At 41.6% G+C, this 21,565-nt stretch overlaps 1 protein-coding gene across 5 annotated transcripts in view; it reads left to right on the top strand.

Moving 5' to 3' along the window:
- Window positions 1–103: 103 nt before the first annotated feature.
- MED15 (mediator complex subunit 15) overlaps window positions 104–21,565 on the top strand; it is a 32,110-nt gene continuing 10,648 nt past the window's right edge. The window contains exons 1-9 of one of the 5 annotated variants that reach the window (XM_061370733.1): window positions 104–290; window positions 8,727–8,814; window positions 10,333–10,384; window positions 10,771–10,800; window positions 12,005–12,220; window positions 12,751–13,013; window positions 13,803–14,180; window positions 15,293–15,382; window positions 20,308–20,427. In XM_061370733.1, coding sequence (XP_061226717.1) covers window positions 223–290; window positions 8,727–8,814; window positions 10,333–10,384; window positions 10,771–10,800; window positions 12,005–12,220; window positions 12,751–13,013; window positions 13,803–14,180; window positions 15,293–15,382; window positions 20,308–20,427 — 1,305 coding nt within the window. In that variant the 5' untranslated portion in view covers window positions 104–222. The remainder of the gene's footprint in view (window positions 291–8,726; window positions 8,815–10,332; window positions 10,385–10,770; window positions 10,801–12,004; window positions 12,221–12,750; window positions 13,014–13,802; window positions 14,181–15,292; window positions 15,383–20,307; window positions 20,428–21,565) is intronic. The other 4 variants (XM_061370732.1, XM_061370735.1, XM_061370734.1 and 1 more) reach the window with 4 other exon arrangements.

The raw sequence follows: 21,565 nt of genomic DNA, 5'->3' as shown, positions 1-21,565 counted from the left end.
GCTCGTCCTGAAGGGTGAGCTCCCGTAGTGGGACTACATTTCCTAGCGAGCCCCGCAAGGGTCGGTAGCTCTCGCGAGAGTTGGAGGAGTCACGCCGGGGCTCCATTTCCCTCAAGCCTTCAGCGCGATAGTAGTGGATCTGCGGCACTCCCGCGGCGGCGGGTGGTGGAACGGCGGAGGGGAGCGCGGTGGCAGCGGCGGGCGAAGGAGGCAGCGGCCGGGATGGACGTGACTGGGCCTGAGACCGACTGGCGCAGCACCACTTTTCGGCAGAAGCTCGTCAGCCAGATGTGAGTGCGGGCTGTGGCCTCAGCGCTGAGTAGGCCACAGGCGGGCCTCGGCCTTTGCCGGAGGGACTTCAGCGACTCCCGCTGCTCCCGAGGCTGCCTGCCCCCCGTGTTTGTGTCCCACACGTCTGAGCTCCTCTGCGAGTCTTCCCCGGCACTTCGCTTGCTGCCTGGGTTCGTCCGTGGTTCCCGGTGTTTCCTTTTCTCTAGGCCCTTTCACCATTCCCCTGGTAGGGGACCTCCTTACCAGGATTTACTCAGACCCTGTGCGATGGGTTAGCCGGGCCCCTTCTTTGACTTCATTTCTCTGTTTCTCCTTCCCATTCCCTTTGCTCTTGCCCATGAATAGCAGCTTCCTGTCCCACTTGACAGCATCTGCTTTCGGCCTTTGATTTTGGCAGTATCCATAGTACTGTCAAGTTTGACGTATTCTGCCCCATGAAAACCACTGTTACTATCTTGCATCTGCCATTTTAGGGCAAAAAATAAATACAAAATGTTGAGTGATTTAGTGTGAAGTTCAGTTTGTTGCCTTTTCAGTTGTGCTTTGTGAAACAATATCTACCTGAATTACTTTGCGGCTCTGCATGTGTTTTCTATTTTATGGCAGGTTCTTCTATGGTATGAAGGGTGGTTATTACAGAAGTGAAAACACTCTTCCATCCTTCTGAAAGTCATGTTGAAATCCTTACGTATTGTCCTGGGTTCAGCACTAGCAGTCATTTTTCTCCTTTGCAGTAGCTGGTGCAGTGCTGTATTTCCGACTTTAGTCTGGGAACAGTGCTGATAACACACTGATGTTTTTAGTTCTTGCTAAGTAACGTTTACTCTGATCAAGGACTCTTTCAGTCTCATGTTCTGCCAGTGAGGAGGGGCATGGGAAGCCAGGAAGAAGCAGAGACAGGACACCTGACCCAAACTAGCTAAAGGGGTATTCCATACTACAGGACATCATGCTCAGTATATAAACTGGAGGATTGCTACTCTGATTTGGCTGGGTATCGATTGGTGGGTGGTGAACAATTGTATTTTCTCCCCTTGTTATTTCCCTTATCATTATTAGCATTGGTGGCAGCAGTAGTGGTTTGTGTTATACCTTAGTTACTGGACTCTTCTTATCTCTACCCGTGGGAGTTATGTTCTTTTGATTCTCCTGCCCATCCCTCCAGGAGCTGGGGGACAGTGAGTGGCTGTGTGGTTCTGAGTTACTGGCTGAGCTTAAACCACAGCATGTATATATGAATGCTTGAGAAGCTTGATCTTGCCCTGTTGCTTGTGAGAATCAACATTTAAAACCAGACTGTCTGACATGTAAGCAGTATGCTGTTTGGCTGCATGTAGTTTTATTGCCTGGCTGTGGGCTTTACTTAAGGTGTTTCAGAATTAAAGTGTTACAGACTTTCATAAGAAATACGATAATTTGTGTCTGTCAAAGCCATGCAAACTTTCTTGTTGCTCAGAACTGATGTTTTACTTTCTAAACTTTCTGCAAAGTCGCTAATCTTAGATTAATCCAGTGCTTCTGCTTCTCTTCCTCTTCTACTGCTTCATCAGAATAAGCAAACAAAAGTGCCCTCAAATGCTGTGTAACTTTGAGGAAATAAATATGAAAAATAAGGCACAAACCTTAATGAAATAAATCTTGGGTTCTGCATTTGCACTGCAAACAGGAACTCTTTTTTCTTTGAGCAGTAAATGCTGATAAACATTTCAATGGAAGCATATAGCTAGAGATTAAAAAAAAAAGCTACCGCTGACTATTAATCTTTAGGGTTAATGCCAAGAGATGACAGTAATCTTAAACTTCTAATTCTTGTTCTTCAAAAGTAGAAATAAAATGTCCTCAGTTTATTATCTTCTGTATATGCTCAAGGGGATCTGTATACGATCTGTGTGTCTCTCTCTCTTTTTAGAATGGTGTCTGTAAATGGTGCTTCTTCCTTGTGCTTTATCCAGTTTTGTAGAATACATCATATGTTTGCATTCACTATCTTGTTTTAAAAAGCAAACACACTTGTTACTGGGAGAAGTGTATAATGACCAAAAAATGAGGATTTTTTAAAGTAGTAAAATATTTTATTAGTATGTGCAAGATACCTGAAAACAACTTGCCTTGGTTCCATGTTGGTACTTAGAATAAAGTGAAGCTAGCCGGAAGTAGAGTTTATAATAGATAAGTTTGTTGAATGAGAAATAGAAGCAATATATTGGCTAAAAAGAGCTCTGTGTGCATGTACTTCCTTTCAGTTTTGCCATTAGTGAGGGTTATGTAGTAGGTAGAAGAGGGAGGTAATTAAAATAAATACCTGGTGAAACATCGGAAAGTTTTCTTTATTTGTGGGGTTATTCCTAACAGTTACAAAAATACACTGTCTTCTATGTATATCTTCCAGTTCATCCTGCAAATAGCAAGTTATATTTACTTGTCAAATGAATATTAATACTTGGTCTTAAAAGTTAAATGTGTGGAATCATTCTCATAACTCATTTTGAGTGTGTTGTTATAACTTCTGGATATAGAAGTCTTAATTTGTTGCTATTTCACGCTTGGGTTTCCATTATAACACTGAATTTAAGTTTTGGGGTTAGTTTTGGGTGGGGTTTTTGTATTTTGTGGTTGGTTTTTGGTTTGTTTTTAAAAGAATGACATTATGTGGGTGAACCTTTCAGGGCTGGTGGGCAAAATAGGCATCCTAATGAATGTGTCAGTGGTCAGTGCGTATGGTTTGGTTATTATCATTGAAAGAATACTGTGTTTGATGACCTAAGAAGCCCTCTTCAGTATCAGGTTCTTGCATAACTGCAGGCCTAAGCAGGACTTTCGTAAGATCCGGGAAAGCCTGAGCTCAGATGACTGAGGCCAGGGAACAGCTTTGGCTTCTCCCAGGTTGTTCCAGGAGACAGCAATGATGCAAGAATGTGAATATACACTCCTGCTTGCAGGGCACTCCTTCATTCTGGCCCTTGCAAGGAGCAGGTACATCCTGGTGCCTTGGGAGTCTCCTTCGTAAAGGCCTTTCCTTTGTGTTTTTAAATGTTGATATGGCTGAAGAACAAATCTGAACTGGGTTGTGTTGTGGGAAACTCGGTATGTGGCTGTCTGTGGTTCCTGCTCCAAGCTACTTCTGCTACTTTGGTTCTGCCCTGAGCTATGTAAGAAGGGAATTACGTTGCATGTAGAAAAAGGATGAAACTTGTGTGATAGTCCATTATTTTTGTGTTCGTTTTTTCGCTTGAAGTTTTGATGTGTATGTTCTCGCTTAAGATTTGGCTAATGGTTCAGGTAGGTGAGAAGAAAGAATGTGTGATCAGAAGTAAGGATGAGAATGTGGAAAGCACATGAAAGGACGTAGAGGTGGAGCCTGAGGAGGAAGCAGGCAGGAGATGAGCAGATAAGCTAAAGATTTTTGAGTGAGGAGGGGAAAAAAAAAGAGAGCATCAGTACAAATGATCTTCCTATTAAACATTTCACAAAACCAGCTGATAAAGCAGCCTTCATTTTATATTCCAGCCTTGGTTGGATGAGAGTTCTCTGATGAGAATTCAGGCAGAAAAAAATCAAGCAGGACTGTAGAAAGTGAGGGATTAGTTTTATAAGTGCTTATTTTGACTGACCTGAAGAAGCTGCTGCCTCTGCAGTACCTCTTCATTCGAAGTGTTTGGGTTGCCATGCAGTGAACCTGATAGGGAAATTTCTCAAAGTTATAAATAACTCGGGAACAGTGGTTATTTTTAGCTTTGATTGTTCTTCAGTACTGCTGATTGCACAGTTGTACTGACATAGCTTGGAAGGGGCAGCTTCTTACCTATTCACCTGTACTGGAGGATACTTCTGCTGGAGGATATCCTTGTGAAGCTATGGAGAGGTGATTCGGTGTTGTGGGAAGGTTTTTTTTTTGTTTTTCCTTGCTGCAGAATATGAAAGAAAGGTAGTGTTAGAACAAGGCCTAAGGGAGACTGGATGGTCTTTTGCTTTCCCCTCTATCTGAAAGAGGTGTTTTGGGGACTGAGGTTCTTCAGGCTTTTATGTGTTCTGTTAAGTGAATGTAAATGAAGTAACATAGCTCCTGCTGAAACTTAATATGTCTGATCTGTAACTAACAGAAATGTGTGGGACAGCATCGTGTGCACAAGATCAAGTGATTAAAGTATAATGTATTTACGATATACGATTCCATCCTGAATCGTTGGTCTGAACATTTTCAAACCCTCTTTAGTGCTAATCGTGTAGTCCAAGGTGAAGGAATCCAGCACGTTCTGCAACATCCGGTGAAAAACGAATTGAATTTAGCCCCTACCATGGGAGAGACTCTTAAGGCCATACAGCAGGTGAAAACTGGCAAGGCAGCTGGGGTTGATGGAGTCCCACCTGAAATATGGAAGCATGGAGGCAAAGCACTTCACGCTAAATTTCATGAGCTAGTTGTGTGCTGTTGGGAACAAGGCAAAATACCGTCAGACTTTCGTGACGCAATCATCGTCACTCTGTATAAGAAAAAAGGTGCCAAGTCAGACTGCTCAAACTACCGTGGTATAACTCTGCTCTCCATTGCTGGTAAAATTCTTGCAGGAATACTGTTGAACAGACTAGTACCTGCTATCGCAGAAGAACTTCTACCTGAAAGTCAGTGTGGTTTCAGGGCTAATAGAAGTACCACAGACATGATATTTGTTCTCAGACAATTGCAGGAAAAATGTAGAGAACAGAATAAGGGGTTATACGTAACTTTCGTTGACCTCACCAAAGCTTTTGACACTGTGAGCAGGAAAGGCTTGTGGCTGATCTTAGAACGATTAGGTTGTCCCCCCAGGTTCCTCAAAATGATTATTCTGTTACATGAGGATCAGCAAGGCCAAGTCAGGTATGGTGATGCACTCTCTGAGCCTTTCCCAATAACCAATGGTGTGAAACAAGGTTGCGTTCTCGCACCGACCTTATTCACAATCTTCTTCAGCATGATGCTCCAAAGGGCTACAGCAGACCTCGACGAACAAGATGGCATTTATATTCGATATCGTACCGATGGTAGCCTATTCAATCTAAGGCGACTGAAGGCCCACACTAAGACCCTAAACCATCTTGTCCATGAACTGCTCTTTGCTGATGATGCCGCCCTTGTTGCCCACACAGAAGCAGCTCTGCAGCGTTTAACATCTTGCTTTGCGGAGGCGGCTGAGGTTTTTGGGCTGGAAGTCAGCTTGAAGAAGACAGTAGTCCTCTACCAGCCTGCACCGCAAGAAGATTATCGCCATCCCCATATTACCATCGGCGAGTCAGAGCTTAAGACAGTTCAGCAGTTCAGCTATCTGGGAAGCATCATTTCCTCGGATGCCAGGATCGACAAAGAGATAGACAACAGAATAGCAAAGGCATATAGAGCCTTTGGAAAACTCCATAAAAGAGTCTGGTGTAATAAACACCTGAAGAAAAGTACAAAGGTCAGTGTCTACAGAGCCATTGTATTGTCTACTCTTTTATATGGGTCTGAATCATGGGTCATCTACCGTCATCACCTGCGACTCCTGGAACGCTTTCATCAGCGCTGCCTCCGTACAATTCTAAACATCCATTGGACTGACTATGTGTCTAATGTCACTGTCCTCGAACAGGCAGGGGTCACCAGCATCGAGGCCACATTGCTGAAATTGCAGCTGCGCTGGGCAGGGCACGTCTCTAGAATGAAGGATCACCGCCTCCCCAAGATCGTGTTTTATGGTGAACTTGCCACCGGTAGCCGCAAGAGAGGTGCCCCAAAGAAGAGATATAAGGACTCCCTGAAACAATACCTTAGCCTTGGCCATATTGACTACCATCAGTGGTCCACCTTGGCCTCCAATCGGGAGACTTGGAGGCACACCATACATAATGCCGCTGACTCCTTTGAGAGTTCACGAAGAACTAGTCTCGAGGAGAAAAGACAACACAGGAAGAATCGCGCCCCACCTGTTCCACCCAAGGAGACCTTCTGCTGTGCTTTTTGTAGCCGGATTTGCCTATCCCACATTGGCCTTCTTAGTCATCAGCGCGCTTGTAGTAAGCATGGGTAAAAGCCCTTCCCAAATCTTCGTTGGTGAAGTCAAGCCATGATGATGATGATGATGATTTGTTGGTGTTTCCTTGGAGGTTTTTAAGCCTTTTAATGTGGATAGATGTGGCTAATGGCTTAGCAGCAGCACACTTCCTTCCTCCCCCGTTTTTTTTTTAAAGCAGGAAAGGTTTGTTATAGTGAACAAATAGTCTATGAAGCAGCATTTAGTGATGTTACGTGACTTAATGTAGTGTTGGCCCTGGAACTCATTGCCCTGTTGTTTCACTGGAAGAACTGATTTATGCAGTTAGTTCATGGTATGAACTGGAAAGGGGAGCTGGGAGAGTTTTGAAGGAGAACATGTCTTTCAGGATTTTTCAACTAGACCAGCTGGCTTGAGTGAGAGGTTGCACATTGTTGGGCTGGAAACAGCTTCTTGAGAATGAGGGGGAATTCCTGAAGCTGGTGTTGCTGTTAAATGCTTCATCTTGTGAAACCGCAACTTTGAGTGTTCTGCATGAAATGACATAGGCAGAGTTTTTGTGCACATCTTATGATGGGTTTAGTAAGTGCTTAAGAGGCATTTGAAGGTTGAGTTGGTACCACCTAGTTTTCAGAATTTTGTTGAGACTGGTGTTCTGCAAGGATCTAGAGCTATGGTCTTTTTCTTTTTTTTTAGTGACATTCACTCTTTTAACGTAAATATTTTTATGTTGATTGCAGATGAATATATGAACAAAGAACAAGTTGTATATTTTTCCCTCCTCCTAGTTTAAACCTTTATTGGAATGCTGACAGATATGTCATGGAGTGCTTGGAGTGCTATTTTTGGTAATGCAGATGTAATTATAAAATGTCTTTCATGTTCTGTAACATCAAAAGCTGGATACATACAAAAGTAGACAGCTTCTTTGCTGTGGATTTTTTTTCTCAGAGTTCTGATACCATGTTAATCACTGTCTGTATCACAGCCACTTAGTGCTACCTGCATGTTGCTTCCTCTGCTTGCCTCTGCATAGTCTTTTTCTTGTCCTTCTGCCTGCTCAGTTCTTGGTGCTCTCAAAATGAGAGGCATTAAGCATTGTTATTGTACTGTTGGACTGGGAAGTTAAGGAGGATTCAGAGAGAAGTGAGGATTTACAGGCAGCCTTTCTAAAAGGGAAAGCATTAAAGCAGGGAGGTGTCAATAATTACTTGGATATAGCTTTTTCTTCTGTGACAGATCTCCTTTATGAGCAGCTTGCTTGAAGGCTTGTTTGAACATGGAGGAATAGTTATTCTGCATTATGTTCAGATTCTGCTTCAGTTTAAGTAACCTTCATGTATAAACAACAGGGTTTTTTTAGTCTCTGAACACAAACAAATTAGCATGAGAGAGTCTTACAGCTGGTAGATATGTTCTGTTGTCATCTGCGTACAGGCTGCAGCAGATAACTGTATGCTACTAGCTTGCAAAGTAAGGGTGTGAGTTTTGGCAGCCTAAGCTCCTGCATTTTAAGACTATAGCATCTCCTCTCTTCTGTGACTGTGTTACTGAGTTAATCCAGGAAGCTGGACCAGCTTACTGCTTGTACAAGCACCATTCCTGCAGAATGGGAGGTGGTAGAAATTCAGAGGGAAGAAAATAGAAGTCCTCCTTCAGACTGGCTGAAACTCAGGAATCACTGCCGTTACACACATGCTGCTCATGCAACAGCAGCTACTGAGAAATTAGTTTCTGAGATGTTAATTACAAGGTGAAAGTATTTCCCGGTAAGTTGGTTGTGGAATTTAGATCGTAGCTGCTAGGCTGCTTTGGAACAGAACAGGTTTTGCAGGGAAGTGACATGTTTCCAAAAATGAGAATGCCCAGAGCATTCAGGCCTGTTCATCTGACTGAACTCCTTGTTTTAGGATGTCTTAATCTCAGTGCATGTTTCACAGCTGAATTGATTGCTACTTCGTGATGTACCGAGAATGCTCCTTCTTTTCCATCCATGTCCTTAGCAATGTGTAGGGTTTAGTTTTTCCTTTTGTGTGTGGTTTTGTGTTTGTGTGGCTTGGTTGTGGGCTGGTTGGGTTTTTTTTTTTTGCCTTTTTGTTGTGTATATTCAGTGTCCCATCCAGAGGGCAGATCTGGATCCAATTTACTAGAGGTGTGATGGAGAAAGGACAGTAAGTCCCTGTGATTCTGGCTGGTAAATGGAAAAGAGCAGTAAGGGAATTGAAAGTTATTTTTATTACCAAACTTGTTATTTTTCTTCCCTTCAACTTTCCATCACCAGGGCCTTCTTTTCATCTTCCGACTTTACCTGCTGCTTTCATGTTGATTGTCCCCTCCCTGCCCTGTCTACGGATCTTCCTACCTACAGAATGCATTTTCTGATGTCCTCAATTAATACTTGGTCTTGGTTTTTCCTCTTTTTTTCAGTGATGATGCTATGAGGAAAGCTGGTGTTGCCCATAATAAATCCAGCAAAGACATGGAGAGTCATGTGTTTATGAAGGCCAAAACAAGGGTAAAGCATCTCTACTTGTTTCCAGAAGTTACAGGGGGGTCAAAAGCAGTTTGGGACAACGGCAGAAATATCAAACCCAGTGCACTTAGTTAGCTGTCTCTGCTTGGAGTACATAGTTATGCAGGATTTTTTATTTTTGTGTGCTGCTTTTATCCTGAGGTGTTTTGCATCCAACTGGCCTTCAGTCCAAGACAGCTTTGCTGCTGCTGCAGCATTTAATGTGTATGTGGGACCTCACTTAATTTTTATCTAAAGACTTGTGTATAGTGAGTTGCATACAATTTCCTTCATCTACTGTGTAACACCACCCCATATGACCAGTTTGGTGATGAGGAGAAACTAGAATATCAATGAAAAGGCTGTGTCAAGAGTAAGACCAAGGGAAATGTTGTGGTCTCTGTGAAAGTCTGGTTATCAGGTACATTTGTAGACTACCAAAATTCAGACATCTTTTTCTGGAGCTATGTTATAAGAAATTGCATACTGTTGCTGTCTCCAGACAAGCCATGTTTAGGGTAGAATTTGTCTTAGTGAATATTTTATAATATTAATGTCATAAATTTGTGCCTGCATTCTCACTGGTGAGGTAGTAGTTTCAGGGACAGGAAGGCTATCTCAGCCCTATACAGTTTCTCTTACACTTTATGAAGCACACTAATAAAATTCTGCAAAGAATATTTGTGTTTTCACTTCTGACACTTGTTAGTCTTTAAAGTTGTTAACTTGTATTTGTAATACTAACTTGGCTTAGAAAACATTCTTGTAGTGTGAGTGTTACATAGTTCAAGGACTAAAATAAGTTTGTCTACCAGATAAGCAGGTTCAGCCCTTAAGAAAAAGGAATTAGAGTGGATAAGAGGTGGAAAATGGATTTATTGGTTTATAATTATGTTCACACATTGTGATCCTCTAAGTGTGACTGTCATGAAGGTTCTTTCCAGTGAATTTTGTGGTTCCTCGGCTTTCTTGTACCAAGAACCACAATGACCTATTAGTAAAAATATTCTCACTTAGAATCATAGAATTATAGAATAGTTAGGGTTGGAAAGGACCTTAAGATCATCCAGTTCCAACTCCCCTGCCATGGGCAGGGACACCTCACACTAAACCATGTCACCCAAAGCTCTGTCCAACCTGTCCTTGAACACTGCCAGGGATGGAGCATTCACAACTTCCCTGGGCAACCCATTCCAGTGCCTCACCACCCTCACAGTAAAGAACTTCCTTATATCCAAACTAAACTTCCCCTGTTTTAAGTTTTAACCCATTACCCCTTGTCCTGTCACTACAGTCCCTAATGAAGAGTCCCTCTCCAGCATCCTTACAGGCCCCCTTCAGATACTGAAAGGCTGTTATGAGGTCAATTAACAGACTGTTCCTCACAAGTAAACTGCTCTGAGAAGCCCACAGATGCTGCCAAGTAAAACCTGTTAAGTTGAGGAAGAATACTGGAAAGCCAGAAAGTCATGGTTACTCTGTTTTTATTTCCTGTTCTAAAATACTAATTTTTCACCTTAGGAGGAATATCTTTCTCTTGTGGCCAGACTTATTATCCATTTTCGAGATATCCGTAAGTAATTGGGGTGGGTGCTGTGGGTTTTTCATTTCCACTCAGTAATGGGATTGTTTATCCCACCTTCCCCCACCAAAAAAAATTGAGGATTTCTGTGTATGATTCTGTATGTGACTTTTCAAGTTGCTTTAAAAATTTCATGTAATATGCATGCTTAATTTCTAAATATTATTCCTTTTACACATCCATCTCTATTTGAAGAGTCTTTGAGAAATTATTTAAACTTACTGCTTCTCCAGTTTCCTAGTTTTTTTCTGCAGTTTTGCTTGCTTTCCATTGTTTGTATAGCATCCTGGTTACTAAATTGGCTTAGGTTAATGTATTTTGGGGCCAAATTTGTGTGATGATATTAACAAAGGCAATTAACTGTTCTTCCTTTGTAGACAATAAGAAATCTCAAGCCTCAGTCAGTGGTAAGAGCTTCTTTTTACTTCTTTCATTCTTTTTATTCCCCTCCTGCCCGCAGTTTCTGAACAGAACAGCTTAGAAATCAGGGCTGTAGTGTATTAAGAAGGTAAATTTTGTAGCTAGAATATAAAATGCTGCTGTAGGAAAGGAAAGGTAGCATGATAGCTTTGAAGTTGTTCCACGGTGAGGGTGAAAGGCTTGGACAACGTTTTGGATGTAACATGGGAGACTTGTTTGTATCCCAGTCTGTACTTTTGTTAGCTCACTGCACTAAGATTCTTCAAAGAACAAGAGTTATAGAAACTAACCTCCTGCTGAGCAGTCCAAGTTTCTCCCTGTTAGCAGCTTTGGGTTCCTCAGTGTGTTGTCAGAGGGAAGTGCTGTGTTTGTGGGGCGTATGCGCTCTGCCATTTACTGATGTTAGATCTGATCACGCCTTCTGCCTCCATGCTGGTTTTACAGCAATTTATGTTAGGAGCATAGTAGGATCCTCTATTTTTATCCTCTTGTAGGCTGAATATGCAGTGTCTGTGACTGGGTAATATTCAGTCTAGACAGCTGGAAATTATAAATCTTCTTAAAAAAGAGGGGGTGTTACATTCTGTACCTGATTAATTCTCCTTCTGCACCCCATGTTGTGTTTTACCCTCTTGAATGGCAATTCCTGCTTTGACTTTTCTGTGTGCCCAGGGTTCAGACTATGACAATTATCTTGAAAGGCACTCAATCTATCCACTGCATAATAAACTTAATGTTATGAAGGGAACAGTATAGCAAAGTACATCATCTGGTCTGAGCCCTGCTTCTCTGTGTTGACTTCAGGAGGAAGAGGCTAATTGGATCCACAGTGGGACTCATTTCTTGGGTTTTGAGGTTACTAGCTGTATATATTCTCATGGATATATGGGTTTTGACTTGCATATAAATTCAGAGGTGACTAATAAGTTCCTTTACTCTAATGTATTTAGAATATTTTTGGAACTTTAAAGGTTTGAGCATTTTAAATAATTTCAACTCTATTTACAGAGAGACAAAGATGTGCCAGAAGCCCTTTGTCTCACAGCAGAGCACTGAACGTTAGGTTCTCAGGGCTTTGAGTCTAGACACGGTCTGAAGCCAGCAGATCAGAACATGGATGATGGTGAACAGAGGATTTTTGGGGTGGCAGTTGCATGGCTGGTTGCCTATTGGTAACTATTTTCTTTGTAGATCCAATGAATGCCCTGCAGAACCTAACTGGGGGTCCCCCAGCAGGGACACCTGGAATGGGCATGGCTTCCCGAGCCCAAGGAGCACCAATGAGTGGGATGAGTGGCCTTGGTCCCATGGGACAACAGATGAGTCTCCCAGGGCAGCAGCAGCCTCCTGGAACCTCAGGAATGGCCCCTCATGGTATGCCTGGCGTCTCTGCAGCTACTCAGCAAAGTAAGTGTTCAGCTTGCTTCAGCCACTGAAATTGTTAGATAAGCTTTTCAGTACATACCTCTTTTCACCAGGAAAGCGTGCTGAAGTGGTTTCATACTACTGGCTAAATAAGTGAACTGCAGGAAGAATTGGTTTCAAATACTGCTGCTAAATGGGATAAATGTCTTAATGTAGTGAAGAATAGTTTAGCTGTTTATATGAGAAAATGCTTCTTTCATCCTACTTCAGAACTTTGTTTTTGTAGAGCTCACTTATTTTTGCTATGGGTATGGTGCTTCCTCTGTGCATGCTTCCTCCTCCTTATTTCTACATTCTTTATGTTACTGACTCAATATAGGCAGTGAGGAGTAGAGGTTGGTAGTAATTCTCCTGCTAATATGCCTTATCCATTTGAGGAAGCAAAAGTATATGCTGCTAACAAAGAACATTAATGTACTTTAGGGATTATTTTCACTTATGAGTTATACTGGGTAACTGTCTCTGGCACTGTTTGGCTTTCATGTTTTAAGTGCAGTCTAACTTCTTTTTAGCCCAACTTCAGCTTCAGCAGATAGCTCAGCAACAGCAGCAGCAGCAACAACAATTCCAGCAGCAGCAGGTGGCTTTGCAGCAGCAGCAATTCCAGGCCCAGCAGTCAGCCATGCAACAACAGTTTCAGGTCCAGCAGCAGCAGCAGCAGCAGTTGCAAGCTGTCCAGCAGCAGCAGCAGCAACAGCAGCAATTGCAAGCCGTCCAGCAGCAGCAACAGCACATGCTAAAACTGCAAATGCAGCAGCAGCAAAACCAACAGCAGGTGACAACAAACAGCTACAATGGCAATTGAGGTGATCTGTGATCAGTTATTTGACAAGTGAGGCTTGGCTTGCACAGAAGTACTGATCTCAGCTCTGCCTGTTAACACGTTTCCACTTCAGTGCAGGACTTCAGTTTAGACTGACAAGTTAATTGCTGACAATGTTACATCCCAGAGGAAGGGTTTAACATTGTTTGGTTGCTTTCTTCTGTCATAGCAATAGAGAATTAAAACCCTTGTGTCTTTCTCTCTGTAAACATCAGGATAGTCTTTCATTCTGACAAGAACAGAGATATGGGAAAGAACTAAAAGCACTGATATTACTCTAGAAATGGTTGTTTTGTCATTGTGTGAATTATATGTTGCTGCTTTATAACATACGTGCCAATACACATGTATCATCCTCGGGCACAAAAGCAGAAGAGGAAACTTCAGCTGTCATGCTCTTGTGCAGCTTCTGGTAAACAGTGATGTTGATACAGGCTGATTACATTTGAAGGAAGTGATTCTGAGCCTGTTTGTGCAGGAGAAGCTGGTGTACTTCATCTTTTCTTTTGAGAACAGTTTTAGTAGCAAGACAAGCTTGTAATATTGAAACCATGGTCTGTGCACTATGTAGAGTTGGGATATATGAAGCTTGAGTGGATTAAAAAGGTTGAGTTCGCCCTTTGGGCTTAAAATGTCAGACTGACCTACTAGGATTCTGTTTGCTCTTGGTTTATGCTATAAAAATAAAGCTGCTATTGCATCGCTAGAAGCTTTAGCATCCTGGCTTTTTCTGCTTTTCAGATACAGCAGCAACAGCAGCAACAGCAACTACAGCGAATTGCCCAAATGCAGCAGCTGCAGGCAGCACAGGCTATGCAGGCACAACAGCAGCAGCAACAACAGCAGCAACAGCAGCAACAAATACCACAACAGCAGATACAGCAGCAGCCACCTCAACAAGTAATGCAACAGCAGATACAACAGATGCAGCAGCAACAACAGCAACAACAGCAGCAGCAGCAGCAACAACAGGTTGCTCAGGCACAGCAGTCTCAGCTTCCACCACAATCCCAGCCTCAACCCCAGCCCATGGTGTCTCAGCCACAGGCAATCTCAGGACAGATTCCTAGTCAGGTTATGCCTGTTACTCTAACGCCACAGCAATTAAAAGCAATGCAGGTAAGGGCTGGTCACCAGCTGATTGTTGGTTCATTATGATCCTCTAGAGAAATACAAAGTCTTTGACTTTTACTAATAATGAAGTAGGAGAAAACACAGGTTGAAATCTGTAGTTTGAATGTTATGAGTTTAAAGGTTTATGTCTGGGCCTGCCAGTAGAGAACAGTTTTGTGTCCAAGAGTAGGACTTACGGAACTCTGAAAACCATTTATACAGCTCATATTTAGAAATAATTTCTACTCTCACTCTTAAATAGACAAGTTAGGAAAGTAAAAAAAAGAAGAGGAAAGAAAAGAAAAAAGAAACAAGCAACTCTGGTTAAAGAAAAATTGCCTCTGTGATGTTTCCTGCTGTAGAACATGAGCAAATACTTTGAAATGCCCAGTGCATGTGACTGGAGCCAGTGCTAGCTATCTAGTATACTGGCTTTGCTTCTGCTGCCATGCTTAGAAGGTCTAGTCAAAGTTTAAGATACTGGTAATTCCTGCCTTGAAGAGAATGGGGACAAGACAAGAGTTTTTTGCTCTGTTGAACTTCTTGCTGGGTTATCCACTTAATGGTGCAGCTTTTTGAACTGTTGCTTCTCTTTTGGGCCTTGCTGGGAAGCAGTGGTGGGCCAGCCACAGTTGAGAAATTACTGACCTCAGATGGTCAGGTTGATACACCTATGTTGTGCTCCTAACAGCTATGCTAGGAGTAGTTAGAGGTCACATATATCATACTGACAGTCATAATGCATGTATAAACATTGGAGATATTGGTTATTGGTAGGTGCTTAATGCAGTGTGCTTGAGGAAATCAACATGTATGCGGTTAACTATGTTTGCCAGAAAGTACCTAGTATTTTCATAGGAAGACCTCACAGTACAGGTAAGAAGTTGCAAGAAGAAATTGAACCTTAGGTGTGTAATCTATGGAAGACTGTTTTAAATGTTAGAAACATTGTTAACTTTTTTTTTATAAAGAAAGCTCAAAAACTCTAGGAATAATGTATATGAGGCTGATGTTGTCTTCACACCCTTTTTTATGAGCATAGTGAATATAGTTGAAACAGAAGTGTCATACCCTAATCAGATGTGTATGTTTACTCTTTCTTTCTTTTTGCACTCTAGGTAAGAGCTCAGCTGGTCCAGCAGCAGCAGGCAGCAGCAGCAGTGCAAGCAGCTCAGGCCCAAGCTGCTCAGATGGGAGCCTCAGGGCAGGTAAGGGACCAGAAACCAGTATTGCTAGTTATAGGCCTGTAGCAAGTGCATGGTAGAGATAAGCATGGAGGTGGGTTTCTGGTGGCTTTCTGATGAGGGGTTTGACATTGGTCATACCCTTTGTAAAGGGCATATGGGCTTTTACGCTGCTTCTCCTTTGCCAGGAGTCAGAGGCAGGATTTCATTGACAACCTCTCTGTGCATGTTTTCTGTCCCAAGTAGGTAAGATTGTTGCCTTTACTGACACAGGAATGCACATCAATAAGACATCCTTCTATGGTCACACTACAAATCTGACTGTTGGTACCTGGAGTGTATCACCTCTTTTGTTAAACTTTCTTAGGTGACCACCTTGTTGCATAAACTGATTTCTGTACTGTGAATCTTTGCCTGCTCTCTTTACTCACATGTGATTTACCTTCCATCTCTATGTATCAACTGCAAAAATAGTATAGACAATGAAATCTCTCTGCACTCCCCTTTCATTCCTTTCATCTTTCATTCTTTTTCTGAGTGAAATGGGCAGTAGATGTAGATTGCTCTTGTTCTGGATGTGAATTGTGAAGAACAAATGGCATGGGTCATAAGTGCAGAGTTACGTTTTAAAAAAGTGCTGGGTGAAAGCTGATTGTCTAACATAGTTTTCTTATCCTGCAATACACTTGTAGCCCCAGTGATTGTTCATTTATGTCTGTCTGATATGAAGGGTACATGGGGGGTGGAGAAAATTGGGAATGGCTTGAGCTGAACCTCTCATCCCATTTTCCCCAAGAATATGAAATAGTCTTTCATGGCTTACCTCTGTAGTGTTGAGGCATTTTACAAACACGGGTAAGTACAATTGCCACCACTTTGTAGATGAAGAGACTGAGCAGACAGATGAAATGAGGTTTGACTAGGATTAATGGTAGAGGTCTTTTTGTATACCCAGACATTCTATGTCAGCGTGCACCATTTTCCCTTCAACAAACAACTACTAATACAGATTCAGTAAGACCTTTGGAAGCTTTTTACATTGAACGTGATAACAATTGGTTCTTTAACAGATATCTTCCAAATACGTAACAGGAATAGTATCTTGTACTATCATAGCTCTCATGTGGCCCACATGCTTGTTGGCAGCTAAATTCTGTTTCTGTATTGGTCCTTTTGCTTGTGTCGATGTAACACAGGATATAAAAGCTGAGCAGTGGTAAGTACAGTTGGTACAGTACTGTCAGCAATGTGGAATTCTCTTTCTACAGTTGAAATATGAATTAGAACTGGTTTATATCTTAAATAATTTCCAGGTGGGAGCTACAGGGACTTAGGCTGACTGGAAGGAGACTGACTGTTTTTTCTTTTTACTAACTTAATGGTGCTCTTTTCAACTCCTGAGCAGATGGACTGTGCTTATATCGAGTCAACTTAATTCTTCCCCTGTTTAGTGAAATCATATGCCAGTGGCTTAACAGCATGGCGCATTTGAAAAGTTTCAGGTGATAATATGGTTGAAAGCAGGTTTTGTATTGCAGCTTTGTTCAGACATGTGTAGTAAACTCAGGGATTGCTCGTTATCTATCACAGATGGAGTTTATAAAATTCCACATACAGGCTTTGCTCCATTTATTTTCACGAGTCTACTAAAATTCACATAGTGCTGTGGAGTCCAGTAATTAAATGGGTTTCTTGTACTTGTGTAAATATTTTCTGTGTATCCTATTTAAGATTGTGGCTGTGCACAGTATTACAATGCAGCTTTGGTGTTGAGAGTACATTTGGATTTTCTTTAATTTGTAAGAAGTTTCTCCTAAGAGTAGATTTTGCTTTGTATTTAGTATATTCTTCACTAGCACCAGCATTCTTAGTAGATCTGCCTGGATTTCTTTATTTGGGTCAAGGAAGCTTTTGTTATAAACAAACTCTATCCTAATCTTTGCTTGTTACATTAAACTTTATCTCTGGGTGCTTTCAAACTGGGGATTTTGGTTGATATGGCTGCATTTTTCCTTTTCTGTTAAGTTCCTGTGCATCCTTCCTGCATAAAAGTAGAAGCACTTCCAGGTTTAAGCATGGATCCACCTGAGTTTTGAAGTTCTTCTCTGAAGTCATAAAGACACCACACAGGTCAATGTTACCCTGCTTGGGTATCCAGTCCTTGAGAGCATGTAGCTCACAGGTTAAGCTGAGAAATAAACACAGCAGTGACCTAGTGTCTGCAGTGTGCTACAGGAGTGATTTCAGCACCAAGAGAAAAGCTGTAATTAAGTGGAGTTAATTATTAATAAAGTTGAAACCACTGTTCTGGTGCCACTGCTTTGGGTGCTTAGAATGCAAACTGGCTCTTGCTCTTTGAAAATCAGAGCTACCTTTAGCGGAGTGACAGTGGCACTGTACGTACATGTGCTCGCCAGAAGCTGCATATTTATAGAATTCTGAACATTTGGATTTTAGATGAAAGAAAAATACAGACACAGGATTCTACTTGCTATATTCCACTTTATTTTTATTAGATAATTGGATTTGTATCTCACAGGGGAGGGAGACTCTCTTCCTCAGCTTGCTCTCTGTTGTTACATGGTAAAATTCTCAGTTCTATGAATTGAGATAAATCAGATTTGCCTTCAGTTTAAATCTTTTCAAAAGTACTTGAGCACTTCTAGTTGTCTTCTGTTTTTAGACTGACAAGAACAACTCCTTCATGGACATATTGCTTTTCCTAAAACAGATGCAATCTTTGGAACCTCCTTTCCCAACTCCTTTGTCAAAGGATCACGGGTTTCATACATGTAAATCAGCTGGTGAATGGGGAAAAAAATAGATCACTTCTGTTAAGAGAGGGGTGGAATTGGTATAATTTTATATATGCACTTGCTTTCTGAAGCACGCATTTAAAAAAAAACTAAAAATAAAAGAAAATCAAACCCAAAATTGTCCAACCACAAAACCACAATCAGCTGAAAGCCTTTGAATCGCAATTTCTTATACTGGTGTTCAGTGGTTTGCCAGACACTTAAACTGTGAATATGCTTCTAATTTCTTGCCGTTGGAGGAAGCAAGCTGATCTTCACACTTTGGTGGCGTGGCATGAGAAACAGGACCAAGGTGGGACGTGCGGGTCACCGTAGCATCCCTGGGATTTCACACGCTCCAGAGATCCATGTGCATTCACGAGGGTCTAAGATGGGGTGATTGTGCCTGGAAGGATATATTCCCCTTCCCTTCCTGTCCCCCTCCCAGCAATTTCCAAGTTTTGTTTTTGTTTTTTGGTTTTCTTTTGTTTTGTTTTGTTTTGTTTTTGTTAGGGTTGTGTTGCTTCACCAGCTCTCATGTTGATACTGTAGCTCTTCACTGCACTTTGTAGCATCCACCTGTGCTTTGTGCCAGTGCTGGGTTGTTGTGTTAGCTTGTGGTGGCTGTTGCATGCTGTGTGTGTACATGTGCATGTGTGTGTGATGTCTGAAGTGCTCTCATTTATTTCTCTTTTGAAATCCTGTCTCTGACCATCCCTCTTCACCTTGGATGGAAGGGGACTGCATTGCTCTGATGTTGTGAACTAACAGCTGTGCTGAATTTGACACTGTTTTATCAGTTATTGCTTCCTTTTTGAGTCTTGCTATGTTGTATTTAATTTTATTTAACAGTTGTAAGCACATGCATTCTCTGACATTCTCTAGAGATGTGTTGCTGGCTGCTTCAGTCCATTTACATTGAACACTAAGCAAGAATGCCCCAAACCATTTACTGAAAGGAGACTTCATTAACAAGTAGGTTAGTTAGGGCCTGTTTAGGTTCCTTGGTAATACGTATGCTGGAGGAAAAAAAGTAGCTCCTAGGACTACTTTACTGTCGATCTTTGAAGAGCCAAACAGAAGCTCTTTTACTGTTAGGTGAATCTGCCAAAGTTACTGTAATACTGCCTCAAAAATATGCTGTATTTGCTGTAAACTCCCAGCATGTGGGGTATAATATCAAAACTTCATGTAACAGAGGGTTATACAGATATATATTATTAAATCTGTGTGGCTTACTCAGGCTAATGGTTCTGAAAGGTACTTCTAGACACTGCAGAGTAGTGTAGTCCTAATACTGTTGTAAAATGCAAATCCATTCCAGTGCTAACCTCAGCATTTGTCCTAAGCAATGACACTTCAGGGTGTGCTCAGTTTGTACATCTGGAGAATCAAATAGTGCATGAATTAAGATCAAGGCAGATTATAAGACTCATAACAGAGTATTTTTGCATAGCTTAGTAACAGAGGAATGGATATTTTTCAGAATGTTGGAGATTGCAAGGATATATTTGACTTACTCTCTGGGTTATAAAAGGAAGGAAATAGCTTTTTCAAACACAGAAGTCCTTTGGTCTTCGGTATTGTTATAGTGCCATAGGTTCATCTGAAATCTTGCTCACTATGGAGCATTTGTACTCACAGCTGCTGTTGAACTGTCAGCCAAATACTTCTATAATGAAGGATGGCATATGCAAATACTGCTAAATCCTTTGATCCTTTGGGGGGGGGGAAGCACATCAGAAACCTATGGCATTATATAGCTTCTTACATGGAGCATTCTTGACAACAATTTTAGAGTACTTATTTCCAAGAATTCTAGAAATTTAAGATGTCAGACAAAATTTAGGAAAAGCCCCTCATGTAAATGACAGCATAGTCAACCCTCGACCCAAGAATCTGAATCTATGTATCAGTTCTCTCAAGATACCTAGAATTCATTAGATGCTTCCTAAAACTGGATAGGAAGGATGAAAAGGAGTTTGATTTATAAGCTAGCATGTTAGATTAACCTTTAGAGAAAAGCTCACTAACCTTCCCTTCATGCTCTCCCTCCCCCTAATTCCTGGAGGTTGCATGTGCTTCTCATCCTGCCAGTGCACTGCATTTCTTGTTTTGCGATTACTTTTGTCTGTTGTCCCTCTGTCCTCAAAGATGATCACCGCACCTATGGCCCGAGGTGGGATGCAAATAAGACCACGGTTCCCGCCTACCACCGCTGTGTCTGCTACACCGCCAAGCTCCATTCCTTTGGGCGGACAGCAAATGCCACAGGTATTTACTGAGTCAAAGCACATCGTGTCAGGAATGGTGCAAAGCATTCAATATGTGATTATATAGCACTTGCTTTCAAGCAAGAAGTTCACTTTTTTATGAAACAACTAACTTGCTGGTGTTACTCAGGGTATTGGGTTGTTAAGGTTTCTTATGGATCCTTTTTCATTTTAAATAATAGGTTTTCTGAGAGTTTGGGATATCAAATAAAGCATTTTTAAAGCAATATAGATCTTTATTTTAACATGTACATCATCTGCATGATCAGAACTGAGTCAAGTCTTAAATGAGAGCTTGTGGTTTCTGTTCAGTTTTTGTCCATACTGCACAAGTGTGCATTCATGAGTACTGCAAGTCAATACTGCAGCGTCCTAGCTGAGTTGTGTCTGGGACCTTATTCCTGTTCATATTCTCTACAATTGCTTCTTCTGTTAATGGTAAACTTGGCTGATTTAAATTTGAGTAGCTTCTTGGCATGATATTGGGAACCAAGAAAAATGGAGCTGTTCCTTTGTTTCACAGTTGGGTAGGTGGAACTGCCAGAAGGATTCCACTTGTACCTGCATCAGAGAAGAGCCTGTGTAGGCAATGCTGGCATCACCATCCAGCTGTTGTTGGAAGATGCACAAGCACTGCATCTGCCTGGTGCAGGTCTGCATCTTCTAAAAACGTCATGGTCATGTTTCACAAGCGAAACGTTTCATTTTCAGGGAGAAACAGAATGGGGAGAAATAGAACTGAGCTCTTACCAGGAAGTCACAAAATGAGGCTCTCCTCTGCTGAAGTGTGCTGAGCCCTGTGATCGGTGGTGATTTAAATCCACATCATGATGATGGAATAGCATTCAACTGCATTTTTCTGTTATTCCTGAACCTCATGTCTTGTTCTTCTATATGCTGATTTTCAAATGTAATGCCAGATGCAATTTTAGTTCTCAATTTTGCTCATAGGTTTAATGAAAATTTCTTCACTCTTCGATTTTTGTTTCCTTTTCAAGCTTGTTGTGGGGCTCTGGAATGTCTGAAACTTTGCTTCCTAGTGCTGCTTCACTGAGTTTAGTAGGCACAGCCTTTTCTCAGGAAAGCAGAGATACAGTAACCAGAAAGATTCTGTAGACCTATGCAAACACATCTTTTGT

Source organism: Neopsephotus bourkii, unplaced genomic scaffold, assembly GCF_033783945.1.
Source record: "Neopsephotus bourkii isolate Nb327-2 ecotype Australia unplaced genomic scaffold, CSIRO-AGI_Nbou_v1 NB_1542, whole genome shotgun sequence".
Taxonomy (NCBI): Eukaryota; Metazoa; Chordata; class Aves; order Psittaciformes; family Psittacidae; genus Neopsephotus; species Neopsephotus bourkii.
This window is presented reverse-complemented; position numbering and strand designations above follow the sequence as displayed.